The sequence below is a fragment of the Lithobates pipiens genome, unplaced genomic scaffold (genome assembly GCF_037356315.1).
Source record: "Lithobates pipiens isolate NorthernLeopardFrog02 unplaced genomic scaffold, aLitPip1_a1.2 Scaffold_3, whole genome shotgun sequence".
Classification (NCBI taxonomy): Eukaryota; Metazoa; Chordata; class Amphibia; order Anura; family Ranidae; genus Lithobates; species Lithobates pipiens.
Genome location: NW_027507790.1, coordinates 241,448,883 through 241,468,526, shown reverse-complemented (window position 1 = coordinate 241,468,526; position 19,644 = coordinate 241,448,883). Strand labels below are relative to the sequence as shown.

General features: G+C 42.4%; 1 protein-coding gene across 1 annotated transcript in view; it reads left to right on the top strand.

Annotated features, from left to right (window-relative positions):
• Positions 1 to 19,644, top strand: part of WDR7 (WD repeat domain 7) — a 597,600-nt gene that overhangs the window by 42,249 nt on the left and 535,707 nt on the right. The window contains 4 exon segments of the mRNA XM_077462962.1: positions 4,366 to 4,507; positions 5,191 to 5,436; positions 7,010 to 7,230; positions 14,723 to 14,918. Of these exon segments, the coding sequence (XP_077319088.1) occupies positions 4,366 to 4,507; positions 5,191 to 5,436; positions 7,010 to 7,230; positions 14,723 to 14,918 (805 nt within the window).

The window sequence follows — 19,644 nt, the reverse complement described above, 5'->3', positions numbered from 1 at the left end:
AAACATAATAGACCTGAGCAGTTGCCCTATACCTATGACATGCTGTAAGTAAACAGTGAAACGCAGCACACCCTACACATGCAATGCTTGCTGCAACCTGGAGGGGGCAGTAAGATGGCATCTGTGGAGACACTGGAATTACTAATCTGTGGGGTTGCTGCTATTATTATTATTATCATTATTATAATTATTCAGGATTTATATAGCGCCAACAGTTTGCACAGCGCTTAACAACGGGGAAGACAGTACAATTACAATACAAATCAATACAGGAGGGATCAGAGGGCACTGCTCATTAGAGCTTACAATCTAGAAGGGAGGGTCAAGTGGAACAAAGGTAGTAGTTGTGGGGGATGATCAGATGGACAAAATGAAAATGCAGTTGTTAGGTGTGGGTTGGATAGGCTTCTCTTAAGAGGAGGGTTTTCAGGGATCGTCCAAATGCTAATAGAGTAGGACAGTGATGACGAACCTTGACACCCCAGCTGTTTTGGAACTACAGTTCCCATGATGCTCCTGCAGTGTAGTTCCAAAACATCTAGGGTGCCAAGGTTGCCATCACTGGAGTAGGAGATAGACAGATTGGAAGTTGGAAGTTCCATAGGATTGGAGAGGCTCTGGAAAAGTCCTAGAGGCGAGCATGGGAGGAAGGTGATGAGGGAGCTAGAGAGCAGGAGGTCTTGAGAAGAGTGAAGAGAACGATTTAGGTTGGTATTTTGAGACTTTGTCAGTGATGTAGCTGGGGGCAGAGTTGTGGATTGCTTTGTAGGTAGTTGTTAGTATTTTGAATTTAATTTGTGTGAGTGTAGTTGAGTGTTATTGCTTACCTACTGATTTAAGGGCTAATTTACCTTTAGACTTTTGATAAATGTATATACTAATGCATATTTTTCTATGTGTTACAGGGCTCATGTACACGGGTGTAATTAATTACTCATATACAATATATGTGCAGATGCTGTCAGAAAGATCCAGCTTAAAAAAATAATAGCCACTTGACCTCCCGGAAGATTTACCACCCCCATGACCAGGCCATTTTTTGCGATATTGCACTGCATTACTTTAACTGACAATTGCGCAGTCGTGCAATACTGTACCCAAATGCCAAATGAAATTCATGTCCCCCCCCCCCCCCCCCCCAAATAGAGCTTTCTTTTGGTGGTATTTGATCACCTTGAGTGTTTTTTTTTTTTTTGTTTGTTTATAGCACAAAAAAATAAAAATAAAAAGACAATAAGAAAAATGTATATATCTGCTATAAAACATATGCAATTAAAACATTTAAAAAAAAATAATCTTCATACATTTAGACCAATATGTATTCTGCTACTAAATATTCTGTCTAAATGTCTGCATAGAGATATTTAAGAATAAATGTCCCTTTTTTTTATTTTTAAACTTTTTACATACTATCTAAATTATATGCCACACTTTTTTTTTTTTTTTTTTTTTTTTAAGATTATTATCTGATTAATTGATTCATCGAAACAATCATCCAACAAATTGATTATGAAAATAATTTGTTAGTTGCAGCCCTAGTTTCTATGCAGAACTGCACCAAATTTTGCATTCCTTAGTTTTAGTAAATCAACCCCAGAGTATTGAATCTTTTAACCACTTGAGACCCGCGCTATAGCCGAATGACGGCTACAGCGCGGACCTCCTTTGCCGGGACTACGTCTATTGACGTCGTCCCGTGCACGAGTGGCCTGCGCGCCCCCTGAGGTGCGCACGCGGCGCGCTCTGTGATCGGCGAGTCTGAGGCCACGTACACACGCGCGGACTGTTCGCCCAACTTTGTCCGTCCAACAGTTTCAGCAAACAGTCCGCTCAAAATTAGCATGGACAGACATGCCCACACGACGAACGGACAGTTTGCTGAAACCGTGCGCGATGACGTGAACAGCACGTACGACGGGACGAAAAATACGACGTCCTATACACTGCATTATAGCTTTCGGCGTGAAAATCCTTTCTGAGCATGCGCGCAACTTTGTTTGACGAACAAGCCTACACACGAGCGGGCTGTTCACTGAAACAAGGTTTCAGCGGACAGTTTTTCGGAAATTCCGAAAAACCTTGTCCGTCCAACTGTCCGCTGAAACTGTCCGCTGAAAGCCCACACACGAGCGGACTGTCCGCCCAAACACTGTTCAGCGGACAAAGTTGGGCGAACAGTCCGCCCGTGTGTACGCGGCCTAAGACTCGCCTGATCACTGATCCAAGCAAGGGGTCGATCCCGACCCCTTATCACGTGATCAGCTGTCAGCCAATGACAGCTGATCATGTGATGCAACGGAGTCGGTAATCGTCTATTATTCTTCCTCGCGCTGACAGCGCAAGGAGAAAAAAAAAGAGCCGATCAACGGCGGCCGTGATCGGGACATGATTCCTGATCACGGCCAGCCCTGCCAGTGCCCACCTGCCCCCTGCCAGTGCCACCTTAATAAAACATAAGTGCCCCCGTCAGTGCCACCCAGCAGTGCCCACAGTGCCACCCAGCAGTGCCCACAGTGCCACCCAGCAGTGCCACCCACTGTGCCCACAATCTGTCTCAACAACGGTGCTGCACCCCAGTGCCACATATCCGTGCCCATCAGTGTCATCTACCAGTGCCCATCAGTGCCGCCCATCAGTGCCCAGCAGTGCCACCTATCAGTGCCACCTATCAGTGCCCATCAGTCCCATCTATCAGTGGTACCTATTAGTGCCACCCATCTGTGCCCATCTTTGCAGTTTGCAGAGAAACTGTCAGGTCCTGAACATTGTCCAAGATAACAATACTGCTAAGGCTCCAGGCACGCTGTGTTTTCTTTTTTTTATGCTTGTAAAACGCTGAATGAAAATCGGTGAGCATATCATTTTTGTGCCAGCTTGTAGTAGTGTTTTAGTATCTTTTAGGGGCATTTAGCATTTTAAAAGGATTTTTACAGTACATAAAGAGGGGAAAAAATAAAGCTTGACAAAAATCGGTTAGTAGCGTTTTAGTGCATTTAGCAGTTTTTCTGTTGGGAAAACGCTTCCTAAAACTTTACAAACATTTATTCATTTTCTGCTTCTAAATGCTGAAGCTTGAAAAATGCTGTACATGGACACATAGGATAAGACTAGTCGCTTCTAGGAGCAGAAAAAAAATTCCGATAATGGCTGTAGGAGCTTAAAAAAACACCAGCGTGCATGAAGCCTAAAACTACAAGTACCTGTGTGTTGTGTTTGAAAAAAAACACAGGTACTTGTACCTTTTTAGGCTCCATGCACACTAACGTGGTCCTTTTTGAACCCCTAGAGTTACTTTTCTACATGCAGTTGTAACCTTTTCTGGCAGTTGGAAGTGCTTGTTGCTACTTCCATTCAAGGGTCGATGTCACAAGTTATGTTTGATAAGGGGGCCAGATAAAGTTGACTATGTACTCTCCCACCAAAAATACAAGTTTGTGTGAGAGGGACAGAGAGTTTAGGAATGATTTTTAAGTTTGAGCGCTATCATGAGGTCTATCTCGGTGTAAATGGTTGGATTGTTTGTTCTGATTGTCCTGTTAAGGGTTTTGTATGCTGGCTTTGGTTGGTGTCAGAACTCCTTTTTTTTCAGTACAAGGTACAAATCGGGGGGAATGCAAAAGCGGCTTGATGCAGCTTAGGATGAGGTTACCTGAACATCAGAAGGATGACAATTACAAGCAAGTAAAAAAAAAGTGTTTTGAAAGAAATAATCTGGCTAGAGATGGATTGAAATTTGGCCAATTTATTAGGGTTTTTTCAATCCATAACCACTAGCAATGTGACAGGATTCCTCTTGATTGAGATTGTTGCTGTATTTTAATTCAAGCTGCGCTTGCATACAATCAGGTGCAGTACTGATCAGTGTATTCTGACAGCGGAGGAGTCCTTATGTCAGAATACAACTGCGCATTGGGGAGGATTTCCTCATTCCCCTGACTTGTGTGGGTGGGGGAATTTGTACATTGTTTTTCAATCAGCCTACTGACTGATCAGAAAATACTGATCAGTGTATGGCCAGCTTAAGATGGAACTCAGAAGTATCGCCAACTAGTCCCAAATGCTAGTCTTTTGTGTACAAGTTCCCGTCCTCGGTGGTGTAACTTAGGCTGGCTATACAACTTTCTTGTTCAACTTTCCTTTCGATTTACAAAACCATATAATATGAGGTCAAACCCAAACCCTTTCAATTTGTATGCAGTTGGGCAGGCCCTTGCACTACATAGTGAAGCTAAAGGAAATTGAATAAGAAAATTGTATACCGTATGGCCAGCCTAAGAGTCACAAGGCTGGAAAATAAATCCCTAACACTCCCTTTTCCACCTAAAGATATTACTTCCCACTGATGATTCTCTGTCTTTCTTGCAGGTACTGATCTGCCCTCCGGTGACCAGGTTTTTTTATGGACGTAGAGAACCCTTCCATAAGCTTCTAATTCAGGGGGATTCATCTGGGAGACTCAGTATCTGGAGCATACCTGATGACCTCAATGAACAGGAAAACATGGAAGGTAAAACTGGGCAGGATATTTTCTTATTCCTACAGACTGTTCTTTTGGGGTGTTTGTACTTCAGGTGGAAAAACTTGGCCAACCTGAAAGTTGTGGACATTTTTTAGTTTTTTTGTAGATCTCCAAAAGACCTAAACACGACAGTATATAGTAGTAGTGAAATGCCTGACTGGCTTTTTGCATATCTTTTGAATGCTTGTTCTTGTATATAAATTATTGTTGTATTATATTTGAAAAGCATTTCAGATGGTTTCTGGATTTTTCCAACATAGATGCTAAGCATAAACACACATAGTCAAAAGTTTGTAGACACCCAACCATTACACCTATATTGTGTGGACACCCCTTTTAATTGTTGAGTTCAAATGTTATCAGTTAAGGTTATAACTACTACAGAATACAGATATGTATGTAGACACCCAACCAGTACACTTAGACTGTGCGGCCACCCGACCGTTGCACGCAGACTGTGCGGCCCATTACACCCTCCTAATTATTGAATTCAAGTGTTCTCAGTTGAGGTTATTTTTAATACTACAGCATACAAACACAATTTACACAATTCTGCACTTCTAACCTTGTGGGAACAGTTTACGGTCACTTTATACTTGCTAACATAGTTACTGTTTCTGACAACTGTTTATCTAGAATAACTAAGTAATTTCATACATTTTATGTTTCAGGGTTAAAAATCACAATGACAACATCTCTTCAGGAGGCATTCGACAAGCTGACTCCTCGTCCTGCTGGGATAATTGACCAGCTCAGTGTGATGCCAAACACAGAACCATTGAAAGTGACCGCCAGTGTCTACATCCCATCCCACGGACGCCTGGTTTGTGGTAGAGAAGATGGCAGCATAGTCATTGTCCCAGCCACGCAGACCGCCATAGTCCAGCTGCTACAGGGGGAACACATGCTACGAAGAGGTATTGGTGCATTCTTTTAGTGCTTCTTTTAGTGCTGTATGGTATCTGAAAGACATCTCTCCATTTCCAGGGACAACTCCAAATGTCCTTATTGCTGCATTTTTGGTGCAGCTTCCAGATAATGATATTGTTCTTTAATTGCATGAATACTGCAGAAATGCATGGGCCCTATTATATAATAGGAAGTGCAGCATTATCTTTGAACAAATATGAAAGCCTCATTGTACTCGTATACATAACATACTGTACAGTACATGTAAACTTGTGAAAAAAAAATAGCTATATTAAAGAGGCCATCTCCTGGCCACAGTGCTTCCATTCTGCTCTTCCTTTTGTGGCCACCAATGGCAAAAACCAAGTGCTTCTGAGTATGGAGGAACATGTGTGACCTCCTCTCATTATGCAGTGTTTGGGCGTGGTGGCTAATTGCTGGTCATGAGCACTGCCAGATGATGAAGGGGGTGTGAGGTCACTGCCTCCTCTGAGCTCCAACTATTGTATTGTGGTGGTGGCTGTCATGAAGAAAGGATTGGCAGAGGAGCATTGGACTTGTAGGTAAGACACAGCCTCTTTCCCCCTAACTGGGAAAGATCATGTTACGTGTTGCCGCCAACATTTTTGGAGTCTTTGTGTGTTTAGGGCACTTGTATGCACCCCCTACCCGGCTTTAATGCCAGGGAGCCTAATTGATAAAGAAACCTAGCCTAACTTATTTATCTTTAAGTTTTCTCCTGAAAATGATGGCAGTCATACAGTCTATCACTGCAGCTAGTGGGATGGGTCTTTCTGGCAGCTTTGAAGCGAGGGAAAGATGGAAGATTAGTTTTGAGTTACTGGCTCTTAAAGAGGAAGTAAACTCTCCCACTCTGATGCTTTTTTTCATTTAGTCCATTATAATAAGTCATTATCAGACTATAGTCACTGTAATCCAGCCCAAATTGCATATTACTTACTGTTTAAAGAAACTTTAAAAAACTTGTTTCCAGGGGTTAGGCAGCACCATCTTAAGTATTGTTTTCTGAGGCCACAGTAGAGTGTATTTCCCCCCCTTACATTGAGCACTTCCTGTACTGTTAACCAAGCCTCCTTCTTCTCAATCCAACGTTTCTATGGCAACCCTGCTTCCCTGTTCATAGCTTACTTGTTTATTTCATAGTATTTACTTGTGTGATGTCTAATGGCCATTACTGCAGTCTTATTAGCTGAAGCTGATAAGTCTGACAAAGGGAAACAAGTTTAGACTGTATGTGAGGTTACATGGTGTGTAGGAGGAAGCTCTGAGTGATTAGCAGAGTTCAGTGTTGTGCTGTAGGAAGTCCTGATAACAGGTAGATAAGACATAGAGAGTGTGCCTTAAATCAGGGGAGATCTGGGCATGCTCAGTGACTTCATTCTACAGAACAACAAGGATTACAACAATACTAAGCAAGTAAGGAGATATCTACAAGCAGTGTTCATTAGGGTTTTTTATGCTGATTTACATGGGACAAAGTTGTGGGGGAGGGTTTACAACCACTTTAAATCTCAAATTTTTGGCTCATTGAAACGTCAACATAATTTCAATTGTTTCCAGGCTGGCCTCCACATAGAACATTGCGTGGACACCGGAACAAGGTGACCTGCTTACTATATCCCCATCAAGTGTCCTCTCGTTATGATCAGCGCTATCTGGTTTCCGGGGGAGTGGACTTTTCTGTGATCGTGTGGGACATCTTTTCTGGCGAGATGAAACATATCTTCTGTGTGCATGGTGGGGAAATCACCCAACTGCTTGTCCCACCAGATAGCTGCAGTGTAAGTAGCCTCTATTGATCTTCCCTACATAATATCATTGTGTACGCCTCCTGATCTTGGACTTATTTTTCCTTGACTTCTGAGTCCTACCCCTGCAACCTGACTACACCAATCCACTATGTCTAATGAGGGCATTTTTATTTGCCACCGAGACACACTCAATATCAGGGTTGTGGGAGAACATCAGAGTGGTGTTCAGGAGCAATTTTTCTGGCTAACAAAGGATCCAGTTCCAGGTTTTAGGTTTGTCTAAAGCAAAACTTTGGGCAAACTGTAAGTATGCCTGTCAAATAATTGAATTTCTGTTCAGCCAGTCCTAAAATGCGTGAGTTGTAAGTTGAGTGGGCACCTTAAAGCCTATTGTGATCAGCAGCTCTCTCTCTCTCCTCCTCCATTCATTTATAAAGTAATCAGTGGCTATTTTTAGCTCCGTTCGCTGTATAAATGTCAATGGTCCCAAAAAAGTGTCAAAAGCGTCCGATCTGTTGCAGTCCTGCTAAACGCAGATCGCCGCCATTACTAGTAAAAAATAAAAATGCCATAAATGTATCCCCTATTTTGTAGACGCTATAAATTTTGGACAAACCAATCCATATATGCCTATTTCATTTTTTTGGGTATTTTTTTTTTTTTTTTATAGAAAAAAGTAAAAAAAATTTTTTTATTTTCAAAGTTGTTGCTTTATTTTCTTGTTTATAGCGCAGAAAATAAAAACCGCAGAGATGATCAAATACCACCAAAAGAAAGCTCTGTTTATGGGAATAAGGACATACATTTAGTTTGGGTACAACATCGCACGATCGTGCAATTGTCAGTTAAAAGGACGCACTGCTGTATTGCAGAAAACGGCCTGGTCATTAAGGAGGCAGATCCTTCCGGTCCTTAATTGGTTAATGCTAAATTCCTACCATGGAAACCCTTCCACCTACTCTCAGCCAGTATATCTTTATTTTAAATGTATTTTTTAAATAAAGCTTCTATTACCTGCTTATACTTGGTGGTTATAAAGATAGATTTTTTACCTTCATGCATTCTAAAAAAAAAACTCCTGAGGCAGCTCCGCCCATACGTACTTAAGCTCAATCTTGATCCAGTGGTGAGTGCAGAGACTCTCTACTCTCTCCCTCATCATTGGCTCAGAGACAGTCACAGCATGTGACGAGAGCAGGAGGCTGGGCTGAGTCTTGCTGTCTGTCAATAGACACAGACAACGAGGCTTGGGAGCGAGCCCGCACGTATGCCCACATAGCAAGTGGCTTGCTATAGGTAACTCAACGGGCTCGGAGCCCAGAATGCCGGCAGGGGACCCGAGAAGAGGAGGATTGGGGTTGCTCTGTGCAAAACCACTGCACGGAGCAAAGAAGTATTGACGTGTTTGTTATTAAAAAAAACAAAAACATACATTTTAGAATCCCTTTAATCCCGTATACTGTAATCTTTCACAAAGCCTGCACTGGAATCTGTGCAAGATAGTTTATATTAAATCTTGCTTAGCATTGTCCATGCATGTCATCAGGATAGGATGTGGGAAAAAACAGAAAACTTCCCACCCATCAGCACCCAAGACCTTAAGACTAAGTTGCTGGACAAATCTATGAAATAAAGTTTCCATAACTCAGGCTCAGTTCTCACTGCCGCGACTGTCATGCAACTTGAGCGTTCAAAGTCGCATGACAAGTCGCACCCCATTAACTGCAATAGAACTATTCTAATCGGTGCGACTCAGAAAATAGTTCCTGCACTACTTTGGGGCAACTTCATCATGACTTGCATTGATTTCTGTTAATGAAGTCGCAAGCAAGCCACACGACTTTCCCGTATCGACAGTGTGAACCCAGCATAAGTGAGTTATAGAAACTTTATTTATTAAACAATAGATTTGTGTTTAACACACAGAGGGGACCCAACTCCATCTCATGCTCTCCACATAGAACCTTCTCAGCTCCAAGATGCCCAGCCCTTTTTCTCATCCCGCGTGCTGTATCTTTTCCATTAATTAGCGGCAAACCACTGCTATCTCTTCTGCATATCCATCAGTGAAACCACAGCCCAGGATAATGCAGTCAGCAGGATTTCTATTTGATTATCTCAATTATTGCCTGCTATGAAGAAAAAAAAAATAATTACCCTAAATACCATCTCATTAAAAATAAAAGCTTTAGTTAATTCCTTATTATAGACAGCAGTGCGTCAGAAGCGGATTCTGTACCCCGCATGTCACTTGTTTCATGATTGTTTCATGTTAATAAAGAAATATGACATGGAGAGTTTGGAAATATAATTTGTCACTTCGTAATCTGTCCAACCAAGCGCTCCATAATGACGAGTAATGGAAGTTGGGAGGCAGTGTCCCCCCCCTCTCTTCCGGTAACAGTTCTGAAATAGACAAATAATCTGACAGACTCTGAGTCTATGCTTAATTATTATCAGACGAGATCAATAAACTAAATTTACTAAGCTGCATTTTTTTTATAAGTAATATGCATCATGCATCATTTACTCGATTTATACTCTGAAGAGTATGTATAGTGTTTGTTACATAATTATTTATCAAGTTCGGAACTGAAATGTATTTAAAATATTTTATAAAGGGAAACCATGATGGCTTTGGGCCAATTTTTGTTTTTCTATTCTATTTTAGAGAGACTGTTCCACACTCTTCAGAACAGGTGTGGCAAAATTTGTGGATACCCTGCCACACCTGAATTGGTAAACTGACAAACCGTTGAGAGCCCACCCTCCGGGCTTCTCTCATATTCCTATGCTGCTGTATCGAAGCCACTGCAAAGTACACAGCATTTGTTCTTGTGGGTGTCTGGTGTTGGGTGAAAAGGCTGAGTGCTGACAAAACACTAAAAAGGTACAAGAGCTGCCTGCCTGTTTTGGGAAACCCTTTTAGCTAGTGGTCACCAATCTTTCGGACCACTAAACCCAAAATTTGGAATCCCGGGGACCACTAACATGAATTTTACATGCCTTATGCACATAATGCTTGGGCTCTCCAACCCCCCCCCCCCCCCCCCCCGATCACACTGCTGTCTTATACACACAATGCTCTGACTCTCTGCATCACACTGCTGTCTTACACAGACTCCTCATTGTATCTCACCTCCTTATTCAGCCATGTGCTCAAGCTCTGTGTGCTCATACAGTCTATGATAAGCGATGCCATTTGAAGTCCCCCCTCTCACCTCCTGCTCTTCGCACTACTCCCGGGGCCTCTCTCTGAGCTCACAGGAGCTGGAACTACAGAGGAGGCATCGGGTATCAATGCGCACATTGAGAACAACACTGGAAACATCAATGGGCAGTATACATCCTCCACAATATTGATATGCGGCAGAACCCCTAGGGACCACTAAATTTTTCTCGTGGCCCATCAGTGGTCCACAAACCACTGGTTGGCGACTGCTGCTTTGGGGGACAACTTGTTAGTCATCCCTTTCCCGTGTACCCATGCTGCTATATCGAAGCCACTACAAAATACTTTTTTGCCTATGGAGGAGCATTTAACCTCCTCCCATGTTGCATTGCTTGAGCCTTGCAGCCAGTCGGCATGCATAAATCCTGTCATGTGATATTGGGACATGAACCTTGTGTAAGCTCCTGCAAACAACTTACATAGTCAGGTTGAAGAAAGACACAAGTCTATCTAGTTCAACCAAAAAAAATACAATCCCATATACACAAGCCTTCACCCATGTTGATCCAGAGGAAGGCGAAAAAACTCCAGCAAAGCATGATCCAGTTTGCTACAGCAGGGGGGAAAAAAAAACCTTCCTGATCCCCTGAGAGGCAATCAGATATTCCCTGGATCAACTCTACCTATAAATGTTAGTACCCAGTTATATTACTGTATGTATATTTAGGAAAGAATCCATTTTTTTTTTTTTTTTTTTAAAGCACTCTACTGAGCTGGCCAGAACCACCTCCCGGAGGGAGTCTATTCCACATTTTCACAACTCTTACTGTGAAGAAACCTTTCCGTATTTGGAGATTAAATCTTTTTTCCTCCAGATGTAAAGAGTGCCCCCTTGTCCTCTGTGATGAACTTAAAGTGAATAACTCAACACCAAGCTCACTATATGGACCACTTATGTATTTGTATGTGTTGATCATATCCCCCTTAATCTCCTCTTCCCTAGAGAGAATAAATTCAGTTCCTCTAATCTTTCCTCATAGCTGAGTTCCTCCATGCCTCTTATCAGTTTGGTTGCCCTTCTCTGCATTTTCTCCAGTTTCCCGATATCCTTTTTGAGAACTGGTGCCCAAAACTGAACTGCATATTCCAGATGAGATCTTACTAATGATTTGTACGAGGGGGGGCAAAATGATATCTCTCTCTCTGGAGTCCATACTTCTCTTAATACAGGAAAGGACTTTGCTCGCTTTGGAAACCGCAGCTTGGCATTGCATGCTATTATTGAGCTTATGATCTACCAAAAACCCCAGATCCTTCTCCACTATGGATTCCCCCAGTTGTACTCCCCCTAGTATGTATGATGCATGCATATTTGTAGCCCCCAAGTACATAACTTTACATTTATCAGCATTAAACCTCATTTGCCACATATTTGCCCAATTAGATAGAGCATTGAGGTCAGCTTGTAAATTGGAGACGAGTTGGAACTGACAAGCAGTGGGAAAGGTGAACAAAAGTGGGTCAGGGTGTGAGCTTTAAAGAGACTGTCACTTTTAGCCTCTAAGTTTTTTATTTTATTTATTCTACTATATCCTTATAACTGATTTTTTATTTTATTATGATGTACTGACTAGCATTATTGTGCACATCTAATGTGTATATGTGTCATCTAGGTTTCTAGTACAAGGGGATCACGGGTTTACAAATACTAAAGAGAAAAAACACTTTTTCTCAGAATCTGTATCAGTTATTTTTGGGATTCTAGAGCCCAGTGGCTTTGTAGAATTTTGAGTGGGATAAAGCTCATCTTTTTAAGGTCCACATCCTATGGTACCTGGTAGCCTGACCTCATTATTAGTATCCTCTGTGAACAGGTCTTTATATAGGTGAGCTGACTGAAGCTCAGGGCTCTCTGCTGTGGGAGTCTGCTGCTGAGTGCTGACAAAGCACTAAAATGGTACAAGAGTTGCCTGCCTGTTTTGGGAAATCCTTTAGGGGACGCCTTGTTAGTCAAGTACTGACCTGACCTGTTTAGTTAGTAGCTCAGAAAAGCAGATTTATTTTTTTTTCTATTCAGAGCTCTCCTGCATTAAAATGTGTATTTCTTTCTCTTCCATTGAGGACACAGGATATGGTCATGGTATACTGGTGCCTGCAAACAAATACTCTTGCGCACAAGTATGTTTTCAGGTGATCTAAAGTTCAGGGTAGATAATGTCTCAAGCCTTGCTGCCCTCCAGGATAGGGGTATCCTTGCAATCAGAAAGAGAATAGAAAAAAGAGGGTGCACCAGCATTGTGCATTATCCTTTTGATATGTTAATTAACCACTTCAATACCGGGCCTATTCTGGCACTTCTCTCCTACATGTCACACCTGCTGGACACACGTGGTAAATAGAACACTTTTATAGTAAATCTGCTTAAGACTCCATTCACTCTTTTATGACTCCAAAGTTGCGCCAACTTTGGATTGCAACGTTGGCGCCACTTTGGATGGGTGCGACTTGGATACGACTTTGGCTATGGCCAGTATTAATGGACCAACTGTTGCATGAAAAGTCATACCTGAATGCTATACAATGCAACTTTTGAGAGTTAACATTGAAGTCTATGGCCCTCAAGTTGCATGAACTACTTTTGAAGTTGTTGCAACTTTAAATCGCACATATATGAATGGTTTTTCATTGGATAACATGAGAAGGACTTGTCATTAGATGTCCAAAGTTGTAAAAGTGTAAATGGAGCCTAAAGGGAAGTGTAGTGGTTTTGAACATCCATTTAATAATCTGATCAGGACTAAAAAATAATTTAATTTTTCTTGCTCATTAGACGAGGCCTATATAAGGACAGGGATTGCTGTTTCCTTTTTATATTGGGGATTAAGTACTTTGCAATTAGGTCCAGACTGGCTTTTCTATACTTTATGGGCAAACTACAATTAGGCTTTAAAGTGGTTGTAAACCCTTACAACACACTTTGACCTACAGGTAAGCCTAGATTAAGGCTTACCTGTAGGTCCAAGAAATATCTCCTAAACCTACACGGTTTAGGAGGTATTTTCCGAAAGACAGGCACCGCTGTCTATGGCGCATGTGCCGTAGACAGCGGCACGCAGGTGCACTGATCGTGGCACCGTGAACGACGGAGATGCCGCGCGTGTCGGCTCCTGTGCATTTGCGTGGGAGTGACATCATCGCGGCTTCGCCGAATGAGAGCGGCGGAGCTACGAGACCCCACCGAGAAGATGAATGCGCCGGACTACAGGGGACAGCGGTGACTTCTCTGGCTCCTGTGTCAGGTAAGTGACACATAATGGACTATTATGCGATGCATAGTAGTCCATTATGCTTTGCCTTTGCAGGGAATGAAAGAGGAAGTAAACTCATCAGGGTATACGTCCTCTTTAAAGGATCTCTGTTCCAGTTAAGTGATTGTAAACCCAGATGCTGACTGTTACTTTAAACAAGCTGATGGCAAGCTTTCATTAGGCTTGAGCATTATTTGAAACTTGCTGATAATTTGCAGATTTTGACTGGTATACCAAGATGGTCTCAGATAAAGCTAAAGGGTGCTGTGTGTATTCGGTCATCGCATAAACTGAGAAAAAAACGTTTTTTGTTGCAGCTGAGTTCTTAAGTGAAACAGCCACTGTTTTGACAAAGGGATAGAGAACAGAGGTCACTGGTGACCCCCAGCAGAGGATATCTCCTGCTTGTCTTTTGCTGAAATTGGGGTACAGCCCTTTTAAATGAAGCCTCCATGCCTTGACATGAGGGCTGCCATTGTCGGCCTTCAAAGTCCTTCAAATTGCCTGCCTGTCTCCAGCAGACAGTGAGCGTTTGGGGACACTGACCCGCACAGACTTCAATTTTGGACCAGGAGGGCCGCGTCTGTGCAGCTGCTGCTTTCCAGTAGACATAAATTGGACTGTCTGCAAGTGGATGCACAAAATAACTGTGCAGCCCGTGCGGGCAAAGACAGCGTTTTGCACGGATATAGATTTAGGGCCTGTGTGAAGGAGGCCCTAATCACTAAACTGGTACACACATACAGCTCTGAAAAGTCAGAGAGAAGTCTGAATTCCTTGTCTGCATGTTTCTTCTGAGTTGGTGACTCCTAAGTATTGAAGTCAGAGGATTAGCATCGCAGCCAGGCAACTAGCATTTTCGTGGGTAGTTCAGCAGTGACGGCCTCCATGTTTTCTCATCTGACAGGTTCCCTTTAAGCTTCTGGTCCGTGGCCTTGTACATACAAAGATTGTTACTTGTCCTGTAATAAAATCTACCTTTTGCGCTTTAAACTATGTTAAGTGTACTTTTCAAAAACTTTGTGTCTTTTTTGTTCTTTAGACGCGAGTACAACACTGCATCTGCTCAGTTGCCAGCGATCACTCTGTCGGCCTTTTAAGCCTCCGAGAAAGAAAGTGCATCATGTTGGCTTCTCGCCATCTCTTTCCCATCCAAGTCATCAAGTGGAGACCATCGGACGATTATCTGGTGGTTGGCTGTTCAGATGGTTCTGTCTACGTCTGGCAGATGGATACCGGTAAGTTCTTTTCCACTAAGGATACCTGTTCTGTTAATTAGGCTTACTGTAATAGAAAGCCCAACTGACTGCACTGTAATAAAGATACCCCTGTGAGTAATGGAGTTGGGGTCCTTATCTTATGTGTTAACCTGCAGTGTATTGCATGTGTTGGTAGGTACATGCAGGATCTATGCAAGCTGTTGAGTTGTGTGTGGTGTCTGTACACATTGGTTTCTGCTGTGCCGTGTTACACGGGCCTATGGAAATCATTGGTGGCTTGATAAAGGAAAGCAGTTTTTCCCGCCCCTTAATTTTACAAAAATACAAAGGGCGCTAACATTCAAAAAGCTATTTTTTGAAAATGATATAGAAAATCTCCTCAATACTACCATATATTCAAATCATCAAATAAAGATATAAATGAGCCTTAGTGATATTAAGCCCTCAGTTTTTTTTTTTTTTTTTTTTTTTAAGCACTTTTGCGCAGCTGATGTAATCACTAAGTATGAAGCGTTATCCTATATCCATGCTTGTGCTCCTATTTACGCTGGTGCCATGATCCCTACCCCAGGTTTCCTGTTTCAGGGTGGCACCTTTTTTTTTTTTTTTTTTTTTTGCAGCATGCTATGGGGTCACTCTAGCATACAGGGGCTAGAACAGTCTTTCTGTGCTATCTATGGCAAGGTACTCCCTTGCTCCTCCCTTCTCCAAGCTCCAGACTGCACTGTTCCCTATTAACTCTTTCCTGTAAAGACTAAAAGTTCAGGGAAGCAGTGTTAAGAGAGCCAGAGCCAACAGCATTTAAAGTTGGAAACCACAGGTGATGGGGTAAGAATGTTAAGGCCCCTTTCACATGTGCGGATCCATATTCAGCTATCCTCTTGCTCAGCAGAGATCGCTCTGTTGATCCCCGCTGAGCCGGTGGATAACAAGTCCGTCTCTGCACACTGTGCAGGGATGGATCTGTCAGATCTCTGCTTCCACTATGGGGGGGGTCAGATGATTATGGACCACCTGTCCGTCTTCATTTGATCCGATCCGCAAAATTCAGACGGATGGAAAATAGGGTTTCCATCCGTCTGGATTTTGCAGATCGGATCGGGGCAGAACGGATGTCAGCGGACATGTGACCGCTGACATCCGTTGCTCCATAGAGATGTATGGAGCGACCGTTCAGATCCACAACAAAAAGTGCCAGGCGGATCTGAAGGGTCCTCGCGTGAAAGAGCCCTAACAAATACTTTACTGGGGAATGTTTAATTTATTGTGCTCAAACTAACACTACTAATCACCTTTGCAGAAAAAATAATAAATGCACATATTTTTTGTGCAGAAAAAAAAAACATTCATTTTTTTCTGTAGGTGCCTGGAGAGCTTTGCTCCCGCAGTCAGTAGATTGTGAGTGCAGGGGAGGCTTCTGCCGACATGTCCTTCAGCTTTCTGCCTGTACTGGCAGTGGCAGACTGTACTTTTATTATATATACTAGTTTATTATTTCACAGGAATCTGTGTATGAATAATGTGTCTGTGTTGGCGGAGAGGGTGCAGCTTACCTTTTTAAATGGGTTGTTCCCCCCCTTAAGTCCATCATGAATGCTGCTACCAGGTTCATCTCCCAGCCTCGTTTCCTCCCAGCCAGCCTGTGTGAGCTGTATTACAGTTGATTGGCTCCAAGTTCCACCCCTCCCTCTTGCAGTCTGAGTGCAGCTGTACATGGAATTACAAGAAGGTGATCAAATGTCAAAATTATGTACTTAAAGAAGAACTACAGCCAAAACTTGTTTGGCTGTACTTCTGTGGATCACAGGGGTGCAGTTTGTTTTGCACTCCTGTGTTCAGTTTTCAACAGACAACGGGCTAAAGTCGATGTCACAGATCAGGTCTAAACTCCGGCAAGATCGCAACAATGAAGTTGGGATCTGCCCACATGCCTGGACTAGCATCTGGCTCAGCCTCTTAGTGAGCCGGTGTGAGAGCCTGAGTCGGCCGCTCCCAACCCCTCCACAGCCCAGTGCTCCAGTGAGCGAGGAGTGGGGACAGAGCAGACAGCGGTGACTGACACTGTCACCAGCTCTCTGCTCGGGGAGCTCCAAAAACTGAGAAATCGGCGTTGTATTAATCACTCAGTTCTCAGTCTTACAGCTGGCAGGGACAGATGTGGTATCGGACCGATATCGCATCCAGCTAGGTAAGTATGATTAAAAAAAAAAAAAAATACTTCACTTTTAACTAGTCACTTTTTTAATAATACATTTGATCTTCTTTTTTTGTTGATCAGCAGAAAGTTCTTTGGATTTATTTTTTATGTTAAAGTAGAACTACAGGCAAATGTTTAGGGAGCATAAGGGAGTGTTGTAACCCCATGTCGAAAAAAAATTTCCGCCATCAGTGTCCCATTGTAAAGATTTCCCTTCACTTCCTGTCCTATAGCCAAACAGGAAGTGTGAGGAAATCATTCACAAATTGATGGAATTTCACTGGGAACCCCCAGGTCACCAGAACTAGTGTCCCCATTATAAGATTTCACCTCTATTTCTTTTCTGGGGAAAACCCAAAATTAGTGATTTTTCTTTTACTTTCACTTTTACTGATAATGGTAAACAGGACAAATAGAGAGGAAGAATCTCCTAAGGCCTCTTTCACACGGGGCGGATCAGTAATGATCCGCCCCGTGAAGATCCGCTCGCTCAGCGGGGATCGCTCCGTTGTCCCCGCTGAGCTTGCTGCGGACAGGGCGGTCTCCGCACACTGTGCGGGGACCGCCCTGTCAGCTCTCCGCTCTCCTCTATGGGGATCGGACGAGCACGGACCGTGTGTCCGTGTTCGTCCGATCCGCTCTGCAGACGGATAGAAAAATAGGATTTTCCTCCGTCTGCAGAATCGGACTGTTGCGGAGGCGGACGAAATCGGGTGTTTGCGGATGCTCATCCGCAGACACCCGCTATCCCATAGGGATGAATGGATGTCCGTATTTCATCCGCAAACGGATGGATGAAATACGGACATACCATCAGCATGTGTGAAAGGGGCCTTAACGGGTGCACAGACAACAATAAAACCTGACAAGCATTAGAATCCCTCGCCACTCTTTGTAAAATGAAATAAATAGGTTTGCCTTCAGTTAAACTTAAACTATATAACCAAATATTTACCCTATTTATTATGGAATGTCCAATTTCAAATCCAAAAATATTTTTTTAACATATTTTTCAAGTTAAAATGATTGTAAAGTCCCGTTTATAAAAAACAAAACAAAAAAAAACCATGTTGTACAATAAAACCTTGGATTGTGAGCATAATTTGTTCCGGAAACATACTTGAAATAATGAAAACTCAGATGATTCCTTCCACAACCATTTATTCATAAGTCCTTCAGTTTATAGTCCATATAAAAAGATCGTGTAACCATAAAATGTCCATCCACAAATGGAAGCCTCCACATGGGGAATAGAAGCAAAATCCAGCAGGAGCTCCAGAGTATAAAAGAGAAGAGAGGAGCCTCTAAGTGTAGTAATATGGTTACATTTAATGAAGGTACAACATTTAGCAACTCGCATGGTTGATGATTAAAACGGGCACATCTAAGTATACAGGCATCAGAGGGAAAGCTGTCCATATAGACCGTTCTCCGCACCACCGGCTCTCACCACTGTCAGTCTGCAATCGTGACTGGGACCGGGCTACAGCCGCTGTCTTGGGTCCTTATTGGATAGATTGATAGCAGCAGGAGCCATTGGCTTCCACTGCTGTCAACCATGTCAAGTGACATCTGTGTCAATGGACGCAGCAGCAGGACTCGGGAGAGCACCCGCACTAGTGCCCCCATGGAATGGGGCTCTCCGTGGGGGCACTCGATGCGGGGAGGAGCCAGGATCGCCGCTAGGGGACACCAGAAGAGGAGGATCGGGGTCACTCCATGCAAAACCCTTGTACAAAGCAGGTCAGTATAACATGTTTGTTATGTTAAACAAACAAACAAAAAAAACTTTTGTTACTGTAAAGGAATAAATACATTGATGTATGTATGTATGTGTGTGTGTGTGTGTGTGTGTGTGTATATATATATATATATATATATATATATATATATATATATATATATATATATATATATATATATATATATATATATATATATATATATATATATATATATATATATATATATATATATATATATATATATATATATATATATATATATATATATATATATATATATATATATATAATATATGGCCGGAGCTGCTGAGCTTGTTTTCTATATAAACGCACAGTGGGGAAAATAATAATTTGATCCCCTACAGATTTTATAAGTTTCCCCACTTACAAGAAATGAAGGGTCTATTATTTTTTATCACCGGTGAATTTTAAATGATAGGGACAGAATATCTATCCAAAAATCCAGAAAAGATTTGGTGGAGAAACCCTTGTTGGCAAGCACAGAGGTAACCAGGTTTGCACACATCTCAGGAGGGGTTTTGGTCCACTCTTCTCTAAATTTTTAAGGTTTCTTGGCTGCCGCTTGGCAACTGAAAGTTTCAGCTCCCTCTATAAATTTTCTGTATGATTAAGGTCTGGAGACTGGCTAAGCCACTCCAAAACCTCTGATTTTGAGTTTTACCCATAGGTAAGCCTAGAATAAGGCTTGCCTGTAGGTAGTGGAAAGATCTCCTAAACGTGCGCCGTTTTAGGAGATATTTAACTTGTAGCGCATGCGCTGCGATGCAACGGACCGGCGTGA